General features: G+C 60.5%; 2 protein-coding genes across 3 annotated transcripts; both read left to right on the top strand.

The window, feature by feature from the left end:
• The first annotated feature begins 1,653 nt into the window (after positions 1-1,653).
• Positions 1,654-9,922, top strand: PRR29 (proline rich 29). The gene is made up of 6 exons (XM_064174364.1): positions 1,654-1,680; positions 1,779-1,908; positions 5,143-5,258; positions 7,493-7,665; positions 9,547-9,617; positions 9,790-9,922. The coding sequence occupies exons 1-6, from the start codon at positions 1,654-1,656 to the stop codon at positions 9,825-9,827; spliced, it is 555 nt and encodes a 184-aa protein (XP_064030434.1). The 3' UTR covers positions 9,828-9,922.
• Positions 9,923-13,040: 3,118 nt separating this feature from the next.
• AGPAT1 (1-acylglycerol-3-phosphate O-acyltransferase 1) lies at positions 13,041-21,980 on the top strand. Of its 2 annotated transcripts, XM_064174218.1 has the most exons (6): positions 13,041-13,235; positions 18,489-18,622; positions 19,769-19,944; positions 20,047-20,142; positions 21,025-21,097; positions 21,266-21,980. In XM_064174218.1, exons 1-6 carry the CDS (start codon positions 13,051-13,053, stop codon positions 21,472-21,474), a joined length of 873 nt encoding a protein of 290 aa, XP_064030288.1. In that variant the 5' UTR covers positions 13,041-13,050; the 3' UTR covers positions 21,475-21,980. The 2 variants fall into 2 exon arrangements, with proteins under 2 accessions (XP_064030288.1, XP_064030289.1); XM_064174219.1 differs by lacking the exon at positions 20,047-20,142.
• Positions 21,981-22,654: the final 674 nt, after the last annotated feature.

Below are 22,654 nucleotides of genomic sequence, written 5' to 3'. Positions count from 1 at the left end.
CACTCTCTCTGCCAACAGCTTCCTCCTGACATCAACTGAGACCAGATCTGCCCTGCCAATGGGACCAGTAGCAGGGCCTGGTCCCCTGCCCCCAGCTCCCAGCTCGCTGCCCTGCAGGGCAGACTGATCTGCAGGCTCAGAAGTGGCATTGAGAGTGGCACAAACCACCCCTGCCCCACAGCCTTTTGCAGTGTGGAGGTTATCCTGGGGATACCTTGCAGGGAAAAGCAGTCCAGGAATGTTTCTCTGCTGGGCAAAGCCTCAGGGAGGGTTTGTTGAGCCCCAGCAGCCATAGCAACCAGCACTGCCACAGGCTCTGCTCGCCCATTCTGCTGCCTGCCCCTACCATGCAGCTGGGCACAGGGGGGGGCACACCTGGGGGCTGGAAGGACAGCCCAGCAGGACCCTACCTCGTCCCACATGAGGTAAGCCCTGGAGAGCAGCTCTGGGCAGGGCTGATGGGGGCTGGATGAGCTGGGAAGGAGGAGCTGGGGTGGGGGCTGCTCTTTGGAGGTGCCTCCCTGCAGAGCCTGGGCCCCTGGGGTGGGCACTTCTGCACAGGGACATGTCCCCAGCGTGGGGACCTGCCAGGTGGGCAATTTGTCCCCTGGAGAGAGAGGGCTTGGTGCAAGAAGCCCCTGCTCTGGGGGCCTCAGCTCTGCTCCCCCCGTGGCTGCTAGAAGTCTGCCACCAGCTCCTGTCCCCTCTACTGCCACCAGCTCCTGTCCCCTCTCCTCTCTGCCACCATCTCTTGTCCCCTCTCCTCTCTGCCATCTGCTCCTGTCCCCTCTCCTCTCTGCCACCATCTCTTGTCCCCTCTCCTCTCTGCCACCAGCTCTTGTCCCCTCTCCTCTCTGCCATCTGCTCCTGTCCCCTCTCCTCTCTGCCACCAGCTCCTGTACCCCTCATTCCTGCCACCAGCTCCTGTCCCCTCTCCTCTCTGCCACCAGCTCCTGCCCCCTCTCCTCTCTGCCGCCATCTCTTATCCCCTCTCCTATGTCATCTGCTCCTATCCCCTCTCCTCTACCACCAGCTCCTGTCCCCTCTCCTCTCTGCCATCTGCTCCTGTCCCATCTCCTCTCTGCCAGCAACTCCTGACCCCTTTCCTCTGCCACCAGCTCCTGTCCCCTCTCCTGCTGCCACAGGAACAGGATACTGGAGTGGGAGACCCTGGGGGCATTCCTTCCCCTCCTCCCTTGCAGGCCCGGTGCCAGCAGTGTCCCCATGGAGCTGTCCCTGTGTCCCAGCAGTGTCCCCATGGAGCTGTCCCTGTGTCCCAGCAGTGTCCCCATGGAGCTGTCCCCGTGTCCCAGCAGTGTCCCCACGGAGCTGTCCCTGTGTCCCAGCAGTGTCCCCACGGAGCTGTCCCTGTGTCCCAGCAGGGTCCCCACGGAGCTGTCCCCGTGTCCCAGCAGGGTCCCCATGGAGCTGTCCCTGTGTCCCAGCAGGGTCCCCATGGAGCTGTCCCCGTGTCCCAGCAGTGTCCCCATGGAGCTGTCCCTGTGTCCCAGCAGGGTCCCCATGGAGCTGTCCCTGTGTCCCAGCAGTGTCCCCATGGAGCTGTCCCCGTGTCCCAGCAGTGTCCCCACGGAGCTGTCCCTGTGTCCCAGCAGTGTCCCCATGGAGCTGTCCCCGTGTCCCAGCAGGGTCCCCATGGAGCTGTCCCTGTGTCCCAGCAGGGTCCCCATGGAGCTGTCCCTGTGTCCCAGCAGTGTCCCCATGGAGCTGTCCCTGTGTCCCAGCAGGGTCTCCATGGAGCTGTCCCTGTGCCCCAGCAGTGTCCCCATGGAGCTGTCCCCGTGTCCCAGCAGGGTCCCCTTGGAGCTGTCCCCGTGCCCCAGCAGCCAGTGATCATCCTCCAGCAGCTGCCGGCGCCCCTGGCCCCCACCGCGGGACCCGCCCGGGGAGGTGGGTGATGGTCCTCAGCCTTCGGCTCCGTCCTCTTCTCTTTCCCAGCCTCGGCAGGGGGAGGGGAGGCAGGGGGCTGTGCCCACCCTCCACAGCCTGCCAGGACTGCCCACGCTGTGCCTCCACTGCTGCTCTGTGCCACAGGATCCCCTTTTGGGGTGGTTTCACCAGCCTTGAGCCTGGGCTGGCTTGGCCACGGCAGGATGCTCCCAGGGGGCAGCTTTGGGCTGCCTTTTGCAATCCACATCTCTCTCCCCTCCAAAGTCTCGTTGCATTGAGGGGTGCAGAGAGCACCAGCAGGGGGCACCTTGGCAGTGTTAGGTGGGACCAGAGTGGGGCAGATGCCAGCCCCAGGGATGTGCTTCACCCAGCCCTGTGCAACCTAGGACCCAGCCAGCTGGGCTGGGGGAGCAGGCAGCAGAGGCAGGGAGGGGATGTGGTGGTCCCTGGGGATGCTGTGGGCAGAGTTGAGGCAGTGGAGACAGGACATGGAACACAGGAAGGACATGGAACTGCTGGAGTGGGTCCAGAGGAGGCTGTGAGGATGATCAGGGGGCTGGAGAAGCTCCCCTGTGGGGACAGGCTGGGGGAGCTGGGGCTGTTCAGGCTGGAGAAGAGGAGGCTGCAGGGAGACCTCAGAGCAACCTTTCAGTGCCCACCTGGGCACTGCTGCCTCCTCTGCAGCTCCTCTCTGCCAGCACCCCCAGGGCCCTCTCTGCCTGCCTGCTCTCAGCCACTCTGGCCCCAGCCTGCAGTGCTGCTTGGGGTTGTTGTGGCCAAAGTGCAGAACCCTGCTCCTGGCCTTGTTCAGTCTCATCCCCTTGGCCTCTGCCCAGCCTGTCCAGGTCCTTCTGAGATGCTGTTCTGGCCTCCCCAGTTCAAAAGAGGCAGGGAACTGCTGGAGAGGGTCCAGTGGAGGCTACAAGGATGATGAAGGGATTGGAGCAGCTGTGTGAGGAGCAAAGGCTGAGAGCCTCCTGGGTCTGGAGATAACTGAGGAAGGATTTGATCAATATCTACAAAGAGATGATCTGGGGACAGGCTGGGGGAGCTGGGACTGCTCAGCCTGGAGGAGAGAAGGCTGCAGGGAGACCTCAGAGCAACCTTCCAGTGCCTGAAGGGGCTGCAGGAGAGCTGGGGAGGGACTTGTGCCAAGGGCTGGGAGTGGCAGGATGAGGGCAAATGGCTTTGAGCTGGGAGAGGGGAGAGAGAGAGTGGAGGTGAGAAGGAAATCCTTGAGACTGAGGGTGGGGAGAGCCTGGCACAGGTTGCCCAGGGAGGCTGTGGCTGCTCCCTCCCTGGAGGTGTTCAGGGCCATGTGCTGGTGGGAGCTGTCCCTGCCCACGGCAGGGGGTTGGCACTGGCTGAGCTTTGAGGTCTCTTCCAACCCGATGCATTCCAGGTGGAGCTGCCTCTACAAGCAGGAGGAGGCAAAGTCACTCTGACAAGTGGTGTGGAAAGCAAGCTCAGAGCCCAGCCCCTGGCAGCCCTGCTGTGGGCACTGCCTGCTGTTCCAGCAGGGTGGGTGGGATCCAGTAGGAGCTGCCAGCCCTTTGTGTGCTTTCTCCTCCTGGTTCAGTGCCTGGCTGCTGGCTCCAGCCCTCCTCATAGCTCCAGCTCTGACCAGCTCCCAGGTCCTGCTGTGCTGCTCCTCACTGGGAACCAATCCCTCAGCCTTGACGTGGCCCTGGGCAGCCTGATCTGGCTGGAGGTGTCCCTGCTGGCAAGGTGACCTTGGAGGGTCCCTTCCAAGCCAGTGCAGTCAGTGCATCCCTGCAGCCCTGAGAGGGTTTGGGGATGTGGCACACGGCAGACAAAGGTGCCCACAGCCCTTTTTGCCCAGGCTGCAGCTAACAGGGGCTCACAGATGCCATGCCCATACCCAGTGGGATCTTAGGGGCACTGAGCTGCCATCTGCAGCAGGTTTGCAGGCCTCTGGCAGGAGAACCTGGGGCCTGGAGCCATTGGGGGTCCTTTAATAGCTCTGCAGCAGGACTCCCCTCAGCAGCCAGCCTGCAGCTTGGGCACCCAGCCAAGGGCAGTTGGGTGCCAACTGCTACCTGCACAGCCACGCTGGGTCCCAGCTCCTCATGTGGAGCCAGGCAGGGACTGCAGAGGCTCTGAGCATCCTTGATCTAAAGATGTTCCTGCTGACTGCAGAGGGCTGGGCTAGGTGACCTTGAAGGGTCCCTTCCAACCCAAGCCAGTCTGTGACTCCATGCTCCTCTCCTGGACTCAGCTCCTGGCAATGGAGCTAGGATCCCTCAGGGATCAGTCCTGGCACCAGGCTTGTTCAGCATCTCTGTGGGTGCCATGGGCAGAGGCACTGAGTGCAGCCTCAGCAGGTTTGCTGCCCACACCAAGCTGTGTGCTGCAGCAGCCAGGCTGGAGGGCAGGATCCATGCAGAGGGAGCTGGGCAGGCTGCAGAGGTGGGCACAAGCCAAGCTCAGGAGGTGCAACAAGACCAAGGGCAAGGTCCTGCAGCTGGGTCGAGGCAATGCCAAGCACCAATCCAGGCTGGGCAGTGCCAGGCTGGAGAGCAGCCCTGGGGGTGTTGGTGGAAGCCCAACAGGAGCCAGCAGTGTGCACTTGCAGCCCAGAGAGCCAAGCAGAGCCTGGGCTGCAGCAGGAGCAGTGTGGCCAGCAGGGCCAGGGAGGGGATTCTGCCCCTCTGCTCTGCTCTGCTCTGCTGAGACCCCACCTGGAGTGCTGCATCCAGCTCTGGAGCCCCTGGGACAAGAAGGATCTGGAAGTGCTGGAGGGTGTCCAGGGCAGGGCCAGGAGCATGGGCAGAGGGCTGGAGCTGCTCTGCTATGGGGAGAGACTAAGGGAGTTGAGGCTGTGCAGCCTGGAGAAGAGGAGGCTCTGAGGAGACCTATATCAGAGCTTGGCATTGCCTCCACCCAGCTGCAGGACCTTGCCCTTGGTCTTGTTGAACCTCCTGAGCTTGGCTTGTGCCCACCTCTGCAGCCTGTCAGGGTCCCTCTGGATGGATCCTGCCCTCCAGCTGTCAGCAGCACCACACAGCTTGGTGGTGTTATCATCCCTGGGAGTGTTTCAGACCAGGCTGGATGAGGCCTTGAGCACCCTGGGCTGGTGGGAGGTGTCCCTGGGGGTGGCAGGGAGGTTGGCACCGAATGAGCTTTGAGGTCCCCTTCCAAGCCAGGCCATTCTATGATGCTCATGGCCTTGCTCTGAGCCCTCTCTGATGCAGAGCCTCTCCTCCCTGGCAGATCTGCTGGAGCTGATGATGATCCAGAACTCCCAGATGCACCAGGTGGTGATGCACAGCCTGGCCCTGGCAGCACTGACAACCTTCGGGCTGGCACCAGCCCCTCCTGCTGCCCAGGTGAGGGCTGGGGACAGTGCCTGGGCACAGGGAGCACAGAAACATCCCAGCTGGAAAAGATCTCCCCCCAGGATCAGCCAATCCCACTGCCATCCCCACTCTGCAAAGTTCACCCCCAAACCACACACACCCTCAAGTCCCACATCCAAGTGACTTTTAGACACATCCAGGGTTGGTGACTCCTGGTTGGCATCACCACCACCACCACCTAGGAGCAAAGAGGTGGGCAAAGGCAGCTGAGCAGAGCTGCTCAGGAGAGCTGGGGCCAGTGAGGTGCTGGAGGGTGTCCAGAGAAGAGCAATGAGGCTGAGGAGGGACCTTGAACACAAGTGCTCCCAGCAGCACTTTGAGGTCACTTCCCCACGTCCCCAGCAGCTGGCTTTGATCCTACCCAACTGGACCTTGGGAGACCCAGTGGCACCACAGCCCAGCACCCAGTGCCCACCAGCTCCCCGGGCTGGCCAGGACTGGACCCTGCCCATTGCATCTCTGCAGCTGGGTCAAAGTGGCTCCCAGCAGCACTTTGAGGTCACTTCCCTACATCCCCAGCAGCTGGCTTTGATCCCACCCAACTGGACCTTGGGACACCCAGTGGCACCGCAGCCCAGCACCCAGTGCCCACCAGCTCACCAGGCTGGCCAGGACTGGACTCTGCCCACTGCACCTCTGCACCTAGGTCAAAGTGGCTCCTCCCAGCAGCACTTTGAGGTCACATCTGTGGGGCTGTCACTTCCCCACGTCCTCAGCAGCTGGCTTTGATCCTACCCAACTGGACCTTGGGACACCCAGTGGCACCGCAGCCCAGCACCCAGTGCCCACCAGCTCCCCGGGCTGGCCAAGACTGGACTCTGCCCACTGCATCTCTGCAGCTGGGTCAAAGTGGCTGCTCCCAGCAGCACTTTGAGGTCACTTCCCCATGTCCCCAGCAGCTGGCTTTGATCCTACCCAACTGGACCCTGGGAGACCCAGTGGTACCACATCCCAGCACCCAGTGCCCACCAGCTCCCCGGGCTGGCCAAGACTGGACTCTGCCCACTGCATCTCTGCAGCTGGGTCAAAGTGGCTGCTCCCAGCAGCACTTTGAGGTCACTTCCCCACGTCCCCAGCAGCTGGCTTTGATCCTACCCAACTGGACCCTGGGACACCCAGTGGCACCACATCCCAGCACCCAGTGCCCACCAGCTCCCCGGGCTGGCCAGGACTGGACCCTGCTCACTGCATCTCTGCAGCTGGATCACAGTGGCTGCTCCCAGCAGCACTTTGAGGTCACTTCCCCATGTCCCCAGCAGCTGGCTTTGATCCCACCCAACTGGACCCTGGGAGACCCAGTGGCACCACAGCCCAGCACCCAGTGCCCACCAGTGCACCAGGCTGGCAAAGACTGGACCCTGCCCATTGCATCTCTGCAGCTGGGTCAAAGTGGCTCCTCCCAGCAGCACTTTGAGGTCCAATCTGTGGGGCTGTCACTTCCCCACATCCCCAGCATCTGGCTTTGAGCCCACCCAACTGGACCCTGGGAGACCCAGTGGCACTGCAGCCCAGCACCCAGTGCCCACCAGTGCACCAGGTTGGCCAAGACTGGACTCTGCTCATTGCATCTCTGCAGCTGGGTCAAAGTGGCTCCTCCCAGCAGCACTTTGAGGTCTCTTCCCCATGTCCTCAGCATCTGGCTTTGATCCTACCCAACTGGACCTTGGGAGACCCAGTGGCACCACAGCCCAGCACCCAGTGCCCATCAGGTCCCCGGGCTGGCCAGGACTGGACCCTGCTCACTGCATCTCTGCAGCTGGATCACAGTGCCTCCTCCCAGCAGCACTTTGAGGTCCCATCTGTGGGGCTGTCACTTCCCCACGTCCCCAGCAGCTGGCTTTGATCCCACCCAACTGGACCTTGGGACACCCAGTGGCACCACAGCCCAGCACCCAGTGCCCAGCAGCTCACCAGGCTGGCCAGGACCAGACCCTGCTCACTGCATCTCTGCAGCTGGGTCAAAGTGGCTCCCAGCAGCACTTTGAGGTCCCATCCGTGGGACTGGCACCTCCCCACGAGCCCAGCAGCTGAGTTCCCACACTGGCCCAGTGTGAAGCTCTGGGCAGGACCTCAGGAGGGCCATGCAGTGCTGCTGGCACCACAGCCAAGGGAACTGCCCCGTGGGTGCTTTGGGCAGCAGTGCCCCAGGGAGGTGGCTGCCAAAAGGGGCCTGGCACAACCCTGCCCTTTGTTCCTCTCTGCAGGAGATGTCAGTGCCTCTGCAGGGCGAGGAGGAAGAGGAGGCTGTGGTCTTCCACCATCACTACATCACCTACCCTGGGCCTGCTCCTGTCCTGCCCTGGCCAGTGCCAGCACGGGGGCAGAGAGCAGCTGTGAGGCACCTGGGCACAGAGGCAGCAGCTGAGGATGGGCAGATGTGAGTAAGGAGGAGGCTGCTGAAGGAGGGGGGAGGCTCTGCAGAAGAGGGCTGGGGAGGGGGACCTGGGGGTCTGCAGCCTGGAGAAGAGGAGGCTGAGAGGAGACCTCATGGCTCTCTACAGCTCCCTGACAGGTTGGAGCCAGGTGGGGGTTGAGCTTTTCCCCCAAGGAACAAGAGATAGGAATTGGCCTCAAAGATGCCCCAGGGCAGGTTTAGGTTGGACAAGAGGAACAATTTCACCCCAAAAAGGTTGTCAAGACCTGGCCCAGGCTGCCCAGGGCAGTGGTGGAGTCCCCAACTCTGGGGGGGGGGGTTTCAAAGCCCTGGAGCTGTGGTGCTGAGGGCCATGAGTTAGTGGTGCCCTGGCACTGCTGGGGTCAGGCTTGGGCTGGATGATCCAAAAGGTCTTTCCCAACCATGAGGACAAGAGGAAATGGCCTCAAGTTGCACCCAGAGGTTCAAGTTGGACATGATGAGACCAATTTCCTTACTGGCAGAGTGGTCAGAGGTAGGCACAGGCTGCCCAGGGAGGTGGTGGTGATGGAGTCCCCATCCCTAAAGGTGTTCCAGAACCCTGTGGCCATGACCTCAAGGGTTTAGTGGCCATGCTGGGGTTGAGCTGCTGGTTGGATTGAATGATCCTGGAGGGCTTTTCCAACCTGAATGGTTCTATGATGCTCTGACTGTGCCACCCAGCACAGGGCTGGGGGGCAGAGGGGACAAACCTTGGTGCCACCCATCCCAGGAGCTCATCAAATCATAGAATCATAGAAAGGACCTCAAAGATCATCCAGCTCCAAGCCACTGCCATGGGCAGGGACATCTCCAACTAGAGTAGGTTGATCAGAGCTCCTTAAAAGCCTCCCAGCAGCACAGGGTGCTCAGGGCTTCATTCAGCCTGGTCCTGAACATCTCCAGGGAGGTGGTGGAGCACAGAAGCACCCAATGTGATCTTTGATCACATTGAGTGCTTCTGTGCTCCACCACCTCCCTGGGAAACCTGTGCCAGGGTCTCACCACCCTCAACCTGTGCCAGGCTCTCACCACCTTCATGCTGAAGAACTTCATCCAATCTGCCCACTTCTAGTTTTGCTCCATCCCCCCCCCCCCCCCAAGTCCTATCACTACCCAACACCCTAAAAAGTCCCTCCCCAGCTTTTTTGGAGCCCACTTCAGACCCTGGCAGGCCACAAGAAGGTCCCCTGGGAGCCTCCTCTGCTCCAGCCTGCACAGCCCCAACTCTTTCAGGCTGTGCTCACAGCAGAGCTGCTGCAGCCTCTGAGCATCCTCCTGGCCCTGCTCTGGACACTCTCCAGCATCTCCACAGCCCTCTTGTCCCAGGGGCTCCAGAGCTGGATGCAGCACTCCAGGTGAGGTCTCAGCAGAGCAGAGCAGAGGGGCAGGATCCCCTCCCTGGCCCTGCTGGCCACACTGCTGCTGCTGCAGCCCAGGCTCTGCTTGGCTCTCTGGGCTGCAAGTGCACACTGCTGGCTCCTGCTGAGCTTCTCCTCCAGCAACACCCCCAAGTGCCTCTCCTCAGGGCTGCTCTCCAGCCTGGCACTGCTCAGCCTGGATCAGTGCTTGGGATTGCCCAAACCCAGCTACAGGTCCTTGCACTTGTTCTTGTTGAACCTCCTGAGCTTGGCTTAGGCTCACCTCTGCAGCCTGTCAGGATCCCTCTGGATGGATCCTGCCCTCCAGCTGTCAGCAGCACCACACAGCTTGGTGGTGTCAGCATCCCTGGGAGTGTTTCAGACCAAGCTGGATGAAGCCATGAGCACCTTGGGCTGGATGAGAGGTGTCCCTGCCTGTGGCTGCCTGCATGCCTCCTGGGTGTTACAGCCTGGCACTTTACTCCTTGTCCTTATCCCTCCCCAGCCATGCAGTGCCCCCTCCTCCACCCCCCAGCGCCACAGGGACCGTGGGACCCAGCATCTCACCAGCATCAGGTAAGGCCATGCCCTCCTCATGCCCTTCAAGGAGGGCATTTTACCCTCAAGCATGCATCAAGCAGGCAACCTTTGGGCTAAGGCTGAGCTCTTCCCACTCCTTCCATCCACCAGCAGCCAGGGCTTGGCCCTTGGCCATCCTCCAGCTCCCCTTTTCCCTCTCTCTCCACAGAGTACTACGACATGGTGATGGTGGAGGAAGGGCTGTGAGCTCCATGCTTGCCAGGATGACTTCTGCTGGGCATCCAAACCTCAGTCCAGAGGATTCTGGAGGTGCTGGGCATGGTTTGCTCCATGCTTCTCAGAGCTGGTGGGGTGGCTGGTGGGGAGGGAGTCAAAGTGCCCAGCAAAATGCACAGAGTGCATTTTGCTGGGCACTTTGACTCCCTCCCCACCAGCCACCCCACAAAGTCTGGATGCCACCCAGCAAGATGCCACCACGACCCCCAAAGAAGGAGCAGGCTCTGCATCCTCTGCAGATGCCTCATCTCCAACACCTCTCTGCCAAGCAGGAGCTGTGCCACGTCCCTGTGGGCTGGGTGGAAGGAGACACCAGGGAGTAAATGCCAGCCCAGGTGGTCCTGATCCTCTTTAGTTCCCCTTTCAGATCTCCAGGCAGCATTGCTGCTTGTAATTAATTTGCTTTGTTAAGGGCCCTGCTGGCACTAATTAAGCAGCTTTAATTGTCTCAGGCTTCTGGCTTCCTGCCTGAGGTCAGGGCTCTCTGCAGACCCGGGGAGGGGGAGGTATGAGGGTGCTGGGGGTTGGTGCTGGGATGCAGACTGGGATGCTGCTGGCTGAGCATAGGGTGGGGAGAGCTGGATCTGGCCCTGGTGGGGATGAGCAGCCTGGAAAGGGGTAGTTCTGGTGGTGCCCAGGGTTAAGTGTCCCTTCTGCTCACCAGGAAGGGGGGGGTAGAGGTGTTTTGGGTGCTGGAAGCTGCTCCCTGCCTCTGCTATCACCCACTTAGGGGTGGCAGCCCTGCTCTGCTTCCAGCTGTCAGGAGGCTTTGCCTTAAGAGCAGAGCTCCTAGCAGGAGACTTCAGGGCTGGTGGTCACCTGGAGCTCAGAGCATGCAGCAAGGTGGTGCCTTGGCAATTGCACCTTAAATCCCCTCCTTCTGCCCCCTTTCTGTCTCTTCTGGAGCCCCTGTGGGCAGGAGGCTCCTCCTCAAGAGCTGAGCTGTGTTTTGGCACAGGCAGGTCTTCTCCTGCAGCAAAGCTCAGCCTGGCTCCTGCTGGAGCTGGAGAAGTTGCTCCACAACGTGGAGCTGAAGAGTGCTGCTGGGTTGTGGCCCAAAGGCAGATCTCCAGCTGGGAGCAGCACCAGAGGCTGTGAGGCTTGGCCAGGCAGAGCAGAAGGGAAGGAGAACATCCAGAAGCTGAGCTGGGTTTGGTGAGGAGCCAGCCTGGTGCACAGAGGTTTCCACATCTGCAGAGGGAGAAGGGGGAGGAAGGAGGAGAGGAAGTCACCTGAGGATGGGGTGGACAGGAAGGGTGGGCTGGAGATGTGACCCAATCTGAGCTGGAATATGAGGATAATGAGAGGAATGGGAGGATGAAGCAACAGGGATTGCAACAGCCCTGGTGGAAAGCAAGCCTTGGCTCATGCTGGGACCCTTTAGCTGCACCCATGGGCAGCATCATGCACCCAGGAGCCCAAAGGCTCCCACGCCGGGCAAGGAGAAGGTGTGGGTGGAAGGAGCAGCCCTGGGCATGGAGGGGAGGGCAGCAGGGCAGGGGCAGTGGTTCTGCTGCAGGTGGGTCCTGCCAGATGAGGCACAGAGCTGCTGGGTGCTGCCTCACCCCAGGCAGGCAGAATGGGTCCCTTTGCCCCGGAGCTAGGGCAGGGCTGGCCTGGGAAGGCAGGAGGGGAACTCTCTGCTCACAGGCTGCTGCCCCGAGGGTCAGAGATGAGCTGATGGATGTGGCTGTGCTTGGCAGAGCCTGGGACGTGGGCAGCTTGAGCTGGCAGATGCTGGGAGCTGGCCAGAGATAACTCCACTGTGCCAAGCACTGGGTTTTGTCAAGGCAGCTGAGAGCCTGCGTGGGGCAGCCCCAGCTGCTCTGAGCGGAAGGAGAGGCTAATTACAGCCCTCTGCTAATTGCAGCCTGGTAAACACCTATTGCAACCAGCCCTGCATGCCAACTGGGGCGAGGGCTGGCATCTCCTGCAGCACAGGGTGGGCACAGGGCCCACAGCCTGCTGGCATGGCTTGGACCTTGGTGAGCATAGGCTGGAGAAGACCTTTGAGATCAGTGAGTCCAAGCACTGACCCTGCTCTGCCAAGTCCATCAGCATGCCACCTCCCTGGGCACCACATTCCCTGGCACCACATCCACACAGCTGTTGACACCTCCAGGCATGGTGGCTCCAGCACCTCCCTGGGCAGCCTGGGCCAGTGCCTGACCACCCTTTCAGTGAAGAGAAGAAAAAGCTTTTCCTAACGTCCAATCCAAACCTCCCCTGGTGCAGCCTGAGGCTGTCTCCTTCCATCAAGGAACCACAGAATGGGCAGAGCTGGAAGGGACCTCCAAAGCTCATCCAGCCCAACCCCCCTGCAGTCAGCAAGGACATCCTCTACCAGGTGAAGTTGCCCAGAGCCCAGCTGAGCCTGGCCTTGAATATCTCCAGGGGTATGGCCTCAACTACCTCCCTGGGCAACCTGTTGCAGTGTTCCACCACCCTCATGGTAAAGAACTTGTGCCACTCACTTCATGCCAACCTCCTTTCAGGGGTCATGGAGAAGAGCCAGAAGGGTCTCCCTGATCCTTATGGACGTTTGGCTTTGGATGAGGGAGGTCAGAGGGGCTCCTGCAGCCCACAATGGGGGGAGGAGGATGTGGGGAGCAGCATGAGCCTGCTGCAGACCCAGGCAGGGGGCAGCAAGGAGATGATTTCTGCCAAGCTGATCACCTGCAGGGTGAGGTTTGGGGATTGGGCACTGTGCCAGCAGGGGGTCTGCAACAAGTCTTGCCAGGCTGGTGGGCATTGAGCAGATCCAGCTCCTGCTGCCCCTGCCAGCTGAAATCCCACTGCCCCAGGGTCCCCGTGGCCAAGAGAGGTGCCCAGACACAGCCACCTTGTGGGCAGCAGATCTGATTGTGTTGAGTCAGAGGCACCTTGACAGCTCCTGAGGGCCCAGGAGGGCACTTCTCAGCGGTGACACCTTGGGTGACTCAGGGTGCCCAGTGTTGCCTCACCCCCACTCTCCACTGCTGGTGGGGTTGCCTGCCTCCCATCCCAACCAGTCCAGCCCTGACCTCTGTACAGGGTGAGATACACACAGCACCTTGCCCTGAACCACCACCCCCAACCTCCCACGGGGCTGATCACTTGAGTCACCTGCCCTGCTCCTCTGCAGCCCCTGTGCCACTTGCCTGGCTCCCAGGAGCAGGAGCTGAGCTCCTCAGCATCCTCCTGCCACGGCAGCATGACAGAGGTGGTCCTGCTCCAGGGGCTGCTGCTCCTCCTGCCCTTGGCCCTGCTGCTTTACTGCTACAGTGCCTCCATCCAGTACTTCTGCAAGGTGGCCTTCTTCAACTGCTGGATTGTCACCTTGGCCACCCTCCTGTCCCCCCTGGCAGCTCTCCGGGGACGTTCTGTGGAGAACATGAAGTGAGTATGGCCTGGGGAGGTGCTTCTGATGTGGCTGGGGCTGGCTCTGATGCCATCTGGTCTCTCCTGCTCTGGGTGTACCTCCTGCTGCTTTCTGGCTGCTGGTTGAGCCCTGGAGCCACGCTGAGGGTTGTGGTCGTGTCTATATGGCAATGAAGGCTCCAGCTACAACTTATGGTGTGGTAAAGAGCTGCTGGTCATGCCCAGGGAGGCTTACACCATGGCTAGGGCGGGCAGTTAAGCCAGGGCCAGAGGATGAAGCAGTGTGGAGGGGCATTGAGGTCACCAGCTGGGTTGGCAGAGCTCGGAGGTACCCTCATTAGCAGGACACAAACTCACCCCCGTGGCTGTCTGCTGGCAGTGCAGGCAGGTCCGGCCCGGGAGGAGCCCCCAGGACCACATCTGGTCGGAGGCACCTGGGGATGCCCTGGTGCCAGCGGCTGCCTCCTGACGCGGTGCCCGCTTGGCATGTGGCATGCTGGCAGCTGCCCTCCAGGGCGGTAGCTGCAGAGATGACATCACCCTGCAACGCCAGAGGAAGGCCTGGGTGATTCCAAGGGTGTTGCAATCCCGTTGCTGGATTCCTGGGCATGATGGCACTCCCGGGGAGACAGCAGAGTGAGCAGTGGCTGAGGCGCTGGCATGGCATGGGCTGAGCTGGAGCCATCACCTTCCTCCTGCTGAGTGCTTCCAGGAGCGTGGTCAGGGGTGGTGGATGGGGACACCACTCTCTCCTTGCCCTCTTTTCCACCTCCACCTCTTCCCAAGGCTGCAGGTCCACTGCAACTGCTCCCTGGGATTTCCCCTCCCCGGTGAAGCTAAGTTGCACTTTGGCCACAACAACCCCAAGCAGCACTACAGGCTGGGGACTGAGTGGCTGAGAGCAGCCAGGAGGAAAGGGAGCTGGGGGTACTGATAGAGAGTAAGCTGAAGATGAGGCAGCAGTGCCCAGGTGGCCAAGAGAGCCAATGGCATCCTGGCCTGTATCAGGAACAGTGTGCCCAGCAGGACAAGGGAGGTTCTTCTGCCCCTGTACTCAGCACTGCTCAGGCCACACCTTGAGTGCTGTGTCCAGTTCTGGGCCCCTCAATTCAAGCGAGATGTTGAGGTGCTGGAAGGTGTCCAGAGAAGGGCAACAAAGCTGGTGAGGGGCCTGGAGCACAGCCCTGTGAGGAGAGGTTGAGGGAGCTGGGGGAGTGCAGCCTGCAGCAGAGGAGGCTCAGGGCAGAGCTCATTGCTGTCTACAACTACCTGAAGGGGCATTGCAGCCAGGTGGGGGTGGCCTCTTCTGCCAGGCAACCAGCAACAGAACAAGGGGACACAGCCTCAAGTTGTGCCAGGGTAGGTCTAGGCTGGATGTTAGGAAGAAGTTCTTCCCAGAGAGAGTGATTGGCATTGGAATGGGCTGCCCAGGGAGGTGGTGGAGGCACCGTGCCTGGGGGTCTTCAAGAAGAGACTGGATGAGGCACTGAGTGCCATGGTCTGGTTGGTTGGGCAGGGCTGGGTGCTAGGTTGGGCTGGATGAGCTTGGAGCTCTCTTCCAACCTGCTTGATTCTATGATTCTATGATCCTTCCCTGTTGCCTCCCCTGCAGCACAAAGTCGGTGGTGTGGAGCATCTCTGCCTCCTCCTCGCCGCGCAGAAGTGCTGTGCTCCCGGGCACGGCTGCTCCTAGCCCTGGCACCATCTGGGTGGCAGCAGCAGGGGCTGCCTCAGGCTGCCTTGCCTTGTGCCACCGCCACCCGGCAGCCACCTTCCCAACGCAGCAGCGCTGCCGGCTCCAGCTCCTTCCTCCTCAGCCCCCAGCTCCTGCAGCCTGCAGCTCGCAGCAGGTTCCTGTCGCTAGGCTTGACCTGGGGCATTGCTCCTCTGCAGCCTGCATCCCCCCGGGGAGGGGGGCGCTGGGTGGGCTCCTGCTGCCGCAGCCCCTGCACGCAGCTCACCTCCTTCTCCCTCTGTGCCTGCCTCTACCCTCTCCTCCCAGACTTTGGTCTCGTCCCTGCCTGGTGCTGCCAGCCCTGTCCCCTGTGGGTGCCCGAGGTCGGGGTGCTGCCAGGAGCGTGGAGCCTGGCGTGGCTGCTCTCCACGCCGTGGGTTGCAGTGCCCCATTTCATCATCACAAGCTTGCTGGTGCTTTATCTCCTCTCTGGGTGCTGCAACCTCCCTTGCTCCATCCTCCCTCTCTTCCTTTTGGTATTGCCATACTGGGGATGAGTCTCCATCAATCTGCCATCCTGCTGTCACCTTTCCTGCCCAGCCCTCCCTGGATGGTGACACCACTCTCTGCTGGTTCTCTCTTCCATCTCCACCTCTTCCTTGTCCTCTCTTCCATCTCCACCTCTTCCTTGTCCTCTCTTCCATCTCCACCTCTTCCTTGTTCTCTCTTCCATCTCCACCTCTTCCTTGTTCTCTCTTCCATCTCCACCTCTTCCTTGTCCTCTCTTCCATCTCCACCTCTTCCTTGTTCTCTCTTCCATCTCCACCTCTTTCTTGTCCTCTCTTCCATCTCCACCTCTTCCTTGTTCTCTCTTCCATCTCCACCTCTTCCTTGTTCTCTCTTCCATCTCTACCTCTTCCTTGTTCTCTCTTCCATCTCCACCTCTTCCTTGTCCTCTCTTCCATCTCCACCTCTTCCTTATTCTCTCTTCCATCTCCACCTCTTCCTTGTTCTCTCTTCCATCTCCACCTCTTCCTTGTTCTCTCTTCCATCTCTACCTCTTCCTTGTTCTCTCTTCCATCTCCACCTCTTCCTTGTTCTCTCTTCCATCTCCACCTCTTCCCAAGGCTGCAGGTCCAGTGAAGCTGCTCTCTGGGTTTTCCTCTCCCCAGTGAAGCTGAGTTGCTTTTCTCTTCCCTGCAGCACAAAGCTGCCTTCAGGCTGCTCTGCAAGGAGAGTCCTTGGAGGCATCACAGAATGGCTTGGGTTGGAAAGGACCTGAGAGCTCATAGAGTGGCCTGATGGGAGAAGATGTTAAGATCATCAGGTCCAAACTTAAGCCAACACCTCCCTGCACACAACTGCCAGACCATGGCCCTAAGCTCTTCAGCCAAGCATCTTTTAAACCCCTCCAGGGATGAGGACTCCACCACTGCCCTGGGCAGCCTGGGCCTGTACCCAAATCCACAGCCCTGTAGAACTTTCTGTCTGAAGGCTGTTCCTCTGCATGTCCACCTTCAGTGCTCATCCATCTACAGCTCAGCACCTCTCAGCTGTCTTCCAGCTCCTCTGGCTTTAGGTATCTGCAGTGCAGAGTGGAGCCTGGTGCCTGAGTTTCCAACCCCACTCCTCCCCAGATCCAGCTGTGGACATGGTCAAGAGCCTTGGGGTCAGCTTCACTTGCTCAGAGGCAGTTGTCCTCCTTGGGATGGGATGAAGGGAAACGTCCTCAAGTTGCCCCAGAAAAGGTTTAGGTTGGACATGAGGAACAATTTCTTCCCCAAAAGGGTTGTCAAGGCCTGGTCCAGGCTGCCCAGGGCAGAGGTGGAGTCCCCATGCCTGGAGGGGTCTCAGAGCTGTGGAGATGTGGTGCTGAGAGCCATGGTTTGGTGGTGTCCTGGCAGTGCTGGGGTAAGGCTTGGACTGGATGATCTTAAAGGTCTCTTCCAACCTAAACAGCTCTGGGACTCTATGGTTTGCACTGTGGCTGAGGCAGACATCCCATCCCTTATCTTCTTCCTTTCCCACTGTTCCAGGACATCAAAACCTCTGTTTCTTTTCTCCTCCTGCCAGCTTGTGCTGCTTGCTCTTCTTCAGCAGCAGCTCCAAAGCTTTGTACTGCTTCAGCCAGCAGCTGGCCTCACCCTGGGGCTGGCTGGAAGGTCAGCTCTGAGCTGTGCAAGCTATAAATGCACTCAGAAGGGCCAAACATCACTGCAACTGGACACAGAGCCACTTTGGGGGACACTGCTCATGAGACCAGGTCTAGCCTGGCCCAGCTTGCACCTTGCTCCCTGAGTAGTTGTGGAGGGCTGAAAGCTATCAAAGAACACAACTCTGAGTAGAACTGCTCCCCATGTGTTGATCTGTTCCCCACCTGTCAATCTGCTCCTCACCTGTTGATCTGTTCCCCATGTGCTGATCTGCTCCTCACCTGTAGATCTGCTCCCCACATCTTGATTTGCTCCCCACTTGCTGATCTGCTCCCCTCATCTTGATTTGCTCCCCACTTGCTGATCTGCTCCCCAAGTGTTGATCAGTTCTCCTTATGTTGATCTGCTCTCCACCTGCTGATCTGCTCCCCACATGTTGATTTGATCCCCACATTTTGATCTGTTCCCCACATGTTGATCTGCTCCCCCACTTGCTGATCTGCTCCCCACATATTGATCTGCTCCCCACCTGCTGATCTGCTCTCCACTTGCTGAACTGCTCCCCACCTGTAGATCTGCTCCCCACATGTTGATCTGCTCCCCACTTGCTGATCTGCTCCCCACCTGTAGGTCTGCTCCCCACATCTTGATCTGCTCCCCAGTTGTTAATCTGCTTCCTGCATGTCAGTCTGCTCCCCACACCTGTTGATCTGCTCCACAGATGTAAATCTGCTCCTCACCTGTCAATCTGCTCTCCATGGTTTGATCTTCTCCCCACCTGTTCATCTGCTCCCCACATCTTGATCTGCTTCCCATGTGTTGATCTGCTCTCTGTGGATTGATCTGCTCCCCACCTGTAGGTTTGCTCCCCAAGTGTTGATGTGCTCCCCACCTGTAGATCTGCTCCCCACATCTTGATCTGCTCCCCACCTGTTGATCTGCTCCCCATGGTTTGAACTGCTCCCCACCTGTAGGTCTGCTCCCCAAGTGTTGATCTGCTCCCCACCTGTAGGTCTGCTCCCCACTTGCTGATCTGCTCTCCACTTGCTGATCTGCTCCCCACCTGTAGGTCTGCTCCCCACATCTTGATCTGCTCCCCAGTTGTTAATCTGCTTCCTGCATGTCAGTCTGCTCCCCACACCTGTTGATCTGCTCCACAGATGTAAATCTGCTCCTCACCTGTCAATCTGCTCTCCATGGTTTGATCTTCTCCCCACCTGTTGATCTGCTCCCCACATCTTGATCTGCTTCCCATGTGTTGATCTGCTCCCTGTGGTTTGATCTGCTCCCCACTTGTTGATCTGCTCCCCACCTGTTGATCTGTTCCCTGTGGTTTGAACTGCTCCCCAAGTGTTGAACTGCTCCCCACCTGTAGGTCTGCTCCCCACCTGTAGATCTGTTCCCCACCTGCTGACCTGCTGCCCACCTCTCCCTCTACCCTAGGCTGCTGCGTGCTGCTCTCCTGCCCCTCAAGCACATCTATGGCATCAAGATGCAGGTGAGGGGCTCTGAGCAGCTGGACATCAAGGAGCCCTATGTGATAGTCTGCAACCACCAAGCTTCCCTTGACCTCCTGGGTATGTGCAAGGGATTGAGGGGGGAGGGAGGAGGGGTTCATCACTGCATGGGCAGCCTTTGGGGTGCTGCAAGGAACCAGTTTGCCAGGCACTGGGCCAGGCTGCCCAGGGAGGTGGTGGAGGCACCATCCCAGGAGGTGTTTGGAAGCAGTGGAGATGTGGTGCTTGGGGATATGGCTCAGTGGTGGACTTGGCAGAGTACAGTTAATGGTTGGGCTTTGGTGTGCTGATTGCTGAGAGCTCCCCAGGAGCCAGCAGTGCCCTCCTGCAGCCCCCAAGGCAGCTGTGTGCTGGGCTGCAGCCAGAGCAGTGTGGGCAGCAGGGCAGGAGAGGGGATTCTGCCCCTGGGCTCTGCTCTGCTCAGACCTCACCTCCAATCCTGCCTCTGGTTCTGCTGTCCCCAGCAGGAGGAGGGCACAGAGCTGCTGGAGTGAGGCCAGAGGAGGCCACAAAGATGAGCCAAGGGCTGGAGCAGCTCTGCTGTGAGCACAGGCTGAGGGAGCTGGGGGGGTGCAGCCTGGAGAGGAGAAGGCTCCAGGAGGACCTCAGAGCTGCTGCCAGTGCTTGGAGGGATCCTGCAGGAAGGCTGCAGAGAGACTTTTGCTGAGGGTGTCTGGGGACAGGAGAAGGGAGAATGGTTTGGAGCTGAGGCAGAGCAGGCTGAGAGTGGAGCTGAGGAAGAAGCTCTGCAGGGTGAGGCTGGTGAGACTCTGGCACAGTTTGCCCAGGGAGGCTGTGGCTGCCTCCTCCCTGGAGGTGTCCAAGGCCAATTTGGATGAGGCCTTGGGCAAACCAAGTCTAGCTGGGAGGTGTCCCTGTCCATGGTGGGGGGCTTGGAGGAGATGATCTCTCAGGTCTCTTCCAGCCTAAGCAGCTCTGTGGTTCTCTGATGCTTCTGTGGCTCACTGACCTTGAAGGTCTTTTCCAACCTAAATGATTCTGATTCCAAGGGTGGACCAAGCTCACCCTGGGCACCCCAGCAAGGCCAGCACCAGGGTTTGTAGAGGGCAGCACAGCAGGCACAGGGCAGAAGAGGTGGTGGGGCAGGAGCCGTGGATGTGCTGCAGCCTGCGCGGGGGGGGGGCAGTGGAAGGCAACGTCAGGCGCTGCAGGGACAGATCCTTTCCCCTGCCCTCCCCCCCCCAGGCATGGTGGAGGTGATCCCCGAGCGCTGCGTGCCCATCGCCAAGAAGGAGCTGCTGTACCTGGGCACGGTGGGCTGGGCTTGCTGGCTCAGCGGCATCATCTTCATCGACCGCCGGAGGAAGGCAGATGCCATCGAGGTCATCTCCCGGACGGCCAGGACCATGCTGCGGGACAACGTGAGGAGGGGCTGGCAGCGGGGGGTGGGGGGAGCTGGGGAGCCAGGGCGGGGGCCGCGGGGGGCTCTGAGGGGGCTCCATGCTCACATCTCTCCCGTGCAGCTCCGGGTCTTGATTTTCCCCGAAGGCACCAGGAGCCAGAGCAGCTCCCTGCTGCCCTTCAAGCGCGGCGCCTTCCACCTGGCCGTGCAGGCTCAGGTGAGACCAGCACCTCCTGCCTGCTCCTCCTGCCTCCTGCCTGCTCCTCCTGCCTCCTGCCTGCTCCTCCTGCCGCCTCCTGCCTGCTCCTCCTGCCGCCTCCTGCCTGCTCCTCCTGCCGCCTCCTGCCTGCTCCTCCTGCCGCCTGCCTGCTCCTCCTGCCTGCTCCTCCTGCCTCCTACCTGCTCCTCCTGCCGCCTCCTGCCTGCTCCTCCTGTCACCTCCTGCCTCCTGCCTGCTCCTCCTGCCTGCTCCTCCTGCCTGCTCCTCCTGCCGCCTCCTGCCTCCTTCTCCAGCCTCTTCCTCTACCCTCCTCTTCCTGCCTCCTCCTCCAGCCCCTCCTGCCGCCTCCTGCCTCCTCCTCCAGCCTCTTCCTGCCTCCTGCCTCCTCCAGCCTCCTCCTCTACCCTCCTCCTCCAGCCTCCTCCTGCCTCCTTCTCCAGCCTTCTCCTCTATCCTCCTCCTCCAGCCTTGTCCTCCAGTCTTCTCCTCTATCCTTCTTCTCCTCCATCTTCCTCCTCCTCTTCCATCCTCCTCCTACATCTATCTCCTCCTCCTACATCCTCCTCCTTCTCCATCTTACTCCTCCATCCTCCATCCTCTTCCTCCATGCTCAAATATCCTCCCCTTCCGCCCCTCTTCTCCATCCTTCTCCTCCATCCTTCTCCTCCTCCACTTGTCCTGGATGGAGTGGGGTGGGCCTGCACTCTGGGACAATGGGATGGGGGACATGAGGGTTTCTCAGGGCTTGCAGTCCCCAGGGATAGGCATCCTGCTTGTGCAGGCTCCAGGGAGGAGATGAGGACCTGCTGAAGCCTGGGGTCCTACCTTGGAGGGGGGGGGTCTGTATGGAGGGCACTCCTGACCCCACACCTCCTGCAGGTTCCCATTTTCCCTATGGTCATCTCCCCATACTGGGAATTCTTCAGCTCAAAGGAGAAGAGATTCACCTCTGGTGAGTGATGGAGGAGAAACCTCTTAGGGCTGGGGGTGGGCAGGAGGCACATGGGGCTCGGAGGTCTCCTTGTGGGATGCTTGAGGCTGGGAGAGGCTTGAGATGGGCAGAGCTGGCTCCTGGTGGGTGTGTCTGACAGCATCCCTGGCCTTTCCCTTCCCTCCTCAGGGACATGCAGCATCCAGATCCTCCCCAGGGTAGAAACCCAGGGCCTGACCCCAGCGGATGTGCCCCAGCTGACAGAGGCTGTGCGCCAGGCCATGGCTGATGTCCTCGCCCAGATGTCCGCAGGGCACCAGCACTCCGCTGCAGCTGGCACTGCCAGGGGCACAGGCAGCCTGCAGTGCCAGGAGGGCACGACCCGGACCAGCAATTAGGACCCAGGCTGTCAGGAATGCGAGGGAGGGGACCCAGCCGGAGGCTGAGCCCTGCTGTCCCCTTGTGCCCCGCGGATGTGCTCCTCGGACCTGCCCCTGCGCTGCTCCGCCTGGCCGGGACCAGAAACTGCTCTGGTGTGAGGCTGCTGGAGGCCTGGAGCAGGCTGCCCAGGGAGGTTGTGGAGCCTCCTCTGCAGAGATTCCGACCCCCACCTGGCCATTGTGATCCTGGGCAAGCTGCTGGGGGGTGCCCTGCTGGAGCAGGGGCGTTGGACTGGGTGACCTGCAGAGGTCCCTTCCCACCCTCACCCTCTGTGTGACTCTGTAACAGTGCCCTGGTGCAAGGGGAAGCAGAGCACTGCAGGGCTGCACTGGGGCACCCCTGATGGTCTGACTCACTGTGGGGTTCCCTCATGGGCTTGCTGGGTTGCATCTTCCAGAGGCTCCTGAGATGCAGGCAGCCCTGGGGAGGGGTCCAGAGTGCAGTGTGTGGCGTGGGGAGGGGGCAGGAGGTCCAGGGGATGTTGCCATGTGGGCAGAGCATCTTTGATGGTGAACTGTGAGACAAGGGTGGGAGATTAAACGGCCCACAGCTGGTGGTGTGTGCAGGATGTCCTGTCTGTGCTGAGGGTGCTGAGGGGAGGGTGGCAAGGGGGCTCCATCTGCTTCCCTGGGGCCCCTCCATCACTGCACCAGGAGCATCCCTATGGACACTGCAGCTTCTCCATGGGATGTGCAGCTGGGTGGTGGGAGAAGCATGGTGTAGGGTGAGGGTTGCAGTGGGGTGGGCTGGGTCTGCCCCTGAGAGCAGCCCTGTGGAGAAGGGCCTGGGGGTCCTGGGTCAGGGGAAAGCTGGAGATGAGCTGGCACTGAGTGCTGCCAGCCTTGCTCTGAGCTGATCTCCAGCAGTGTGGGCAGCAGGGGCAGGGAGGGGATTCTGCCCCTCTGCTCTGCTCTGCTTTCTGCCTCTCTGCTCTGCTGAGACCTCCCTGCAGTGCTGGGGCAGCTCTGGAGTGCCCAGCACAGCACCTGCAGGGAGCTGCTGCAGCAGGGCCAGAGGAGGCCACAGCAGTGCTGGCAGGGCTGGCAGGGCTCTGCTGTGAGGCCAGGCTGGGAGAGTTGGGCTTGGGCAGGCTGGAGGAGAGAAGGTTCCAGAAAGACCTTGTGGTGGCCTTGGAGT

The sequence above is a fragment of the Pogoniulus pusillus genome, chromosome 40 (assembly GCF_015220805.1).
Source record: "Pogoniulus pusillus isolate bPogPus1 chromosome 40, bPogPus1.pri, whole genome shotgun sequence".
Lineage (NCBI taxonomy): Eukaryota > Metazoa > Chordata > Aves > Piciformes > Lybiidae > Pogoniulus > Pogoniulus pusillus.
Note: the sequence above shows the minus strand (reverse complement) of the source record. Positions and strands in the feature narration are given on the sequence as shown.

Coding starts and splice junctions, on each gene's coding strand:
- PRR29 (XM_064174364.1), top strand. CDS start 1,654: ATGGAGCTGTCCCTGTGTCCCAGCAGG. Junction 1,909..5,142: donor CGCGGGACCCGCCCGGGGAG/GTGGGTGATGGT, acceptor CCTCCCTGGCAG/ATCTGCTGGAGCTGATGATG. Junction 5,259..7,492: donor CAGCCCCTCCTGCTGCCCAG/GTGAGGGCTGGG, acceptor TCCTCTCTGCAG/GAGATGTCAGTGCCTCTGCA.
- AGPAT1 (XM_064174218.1), top strand. CDS start 13,051: ATGACAGAGGTGGTCCTGCTCCAGGGGCTGCTGCTCCTCCTGCCCTTG. Junction 13,236..18,488: donor CGTTCTGTGGAGAACATGAA/GTGAGTATGGCC, acceptor CCTCTACCCTAG/GCTGCTGCGTGCTGCTCTCC. Junction 18,623..19,768: donor AGCTTCCCTTGACCTCCTGG/GTATGTGCAAGG, acceptor TCCCCCCCCCAG/GCATGGTGGAGGTGATCCCC.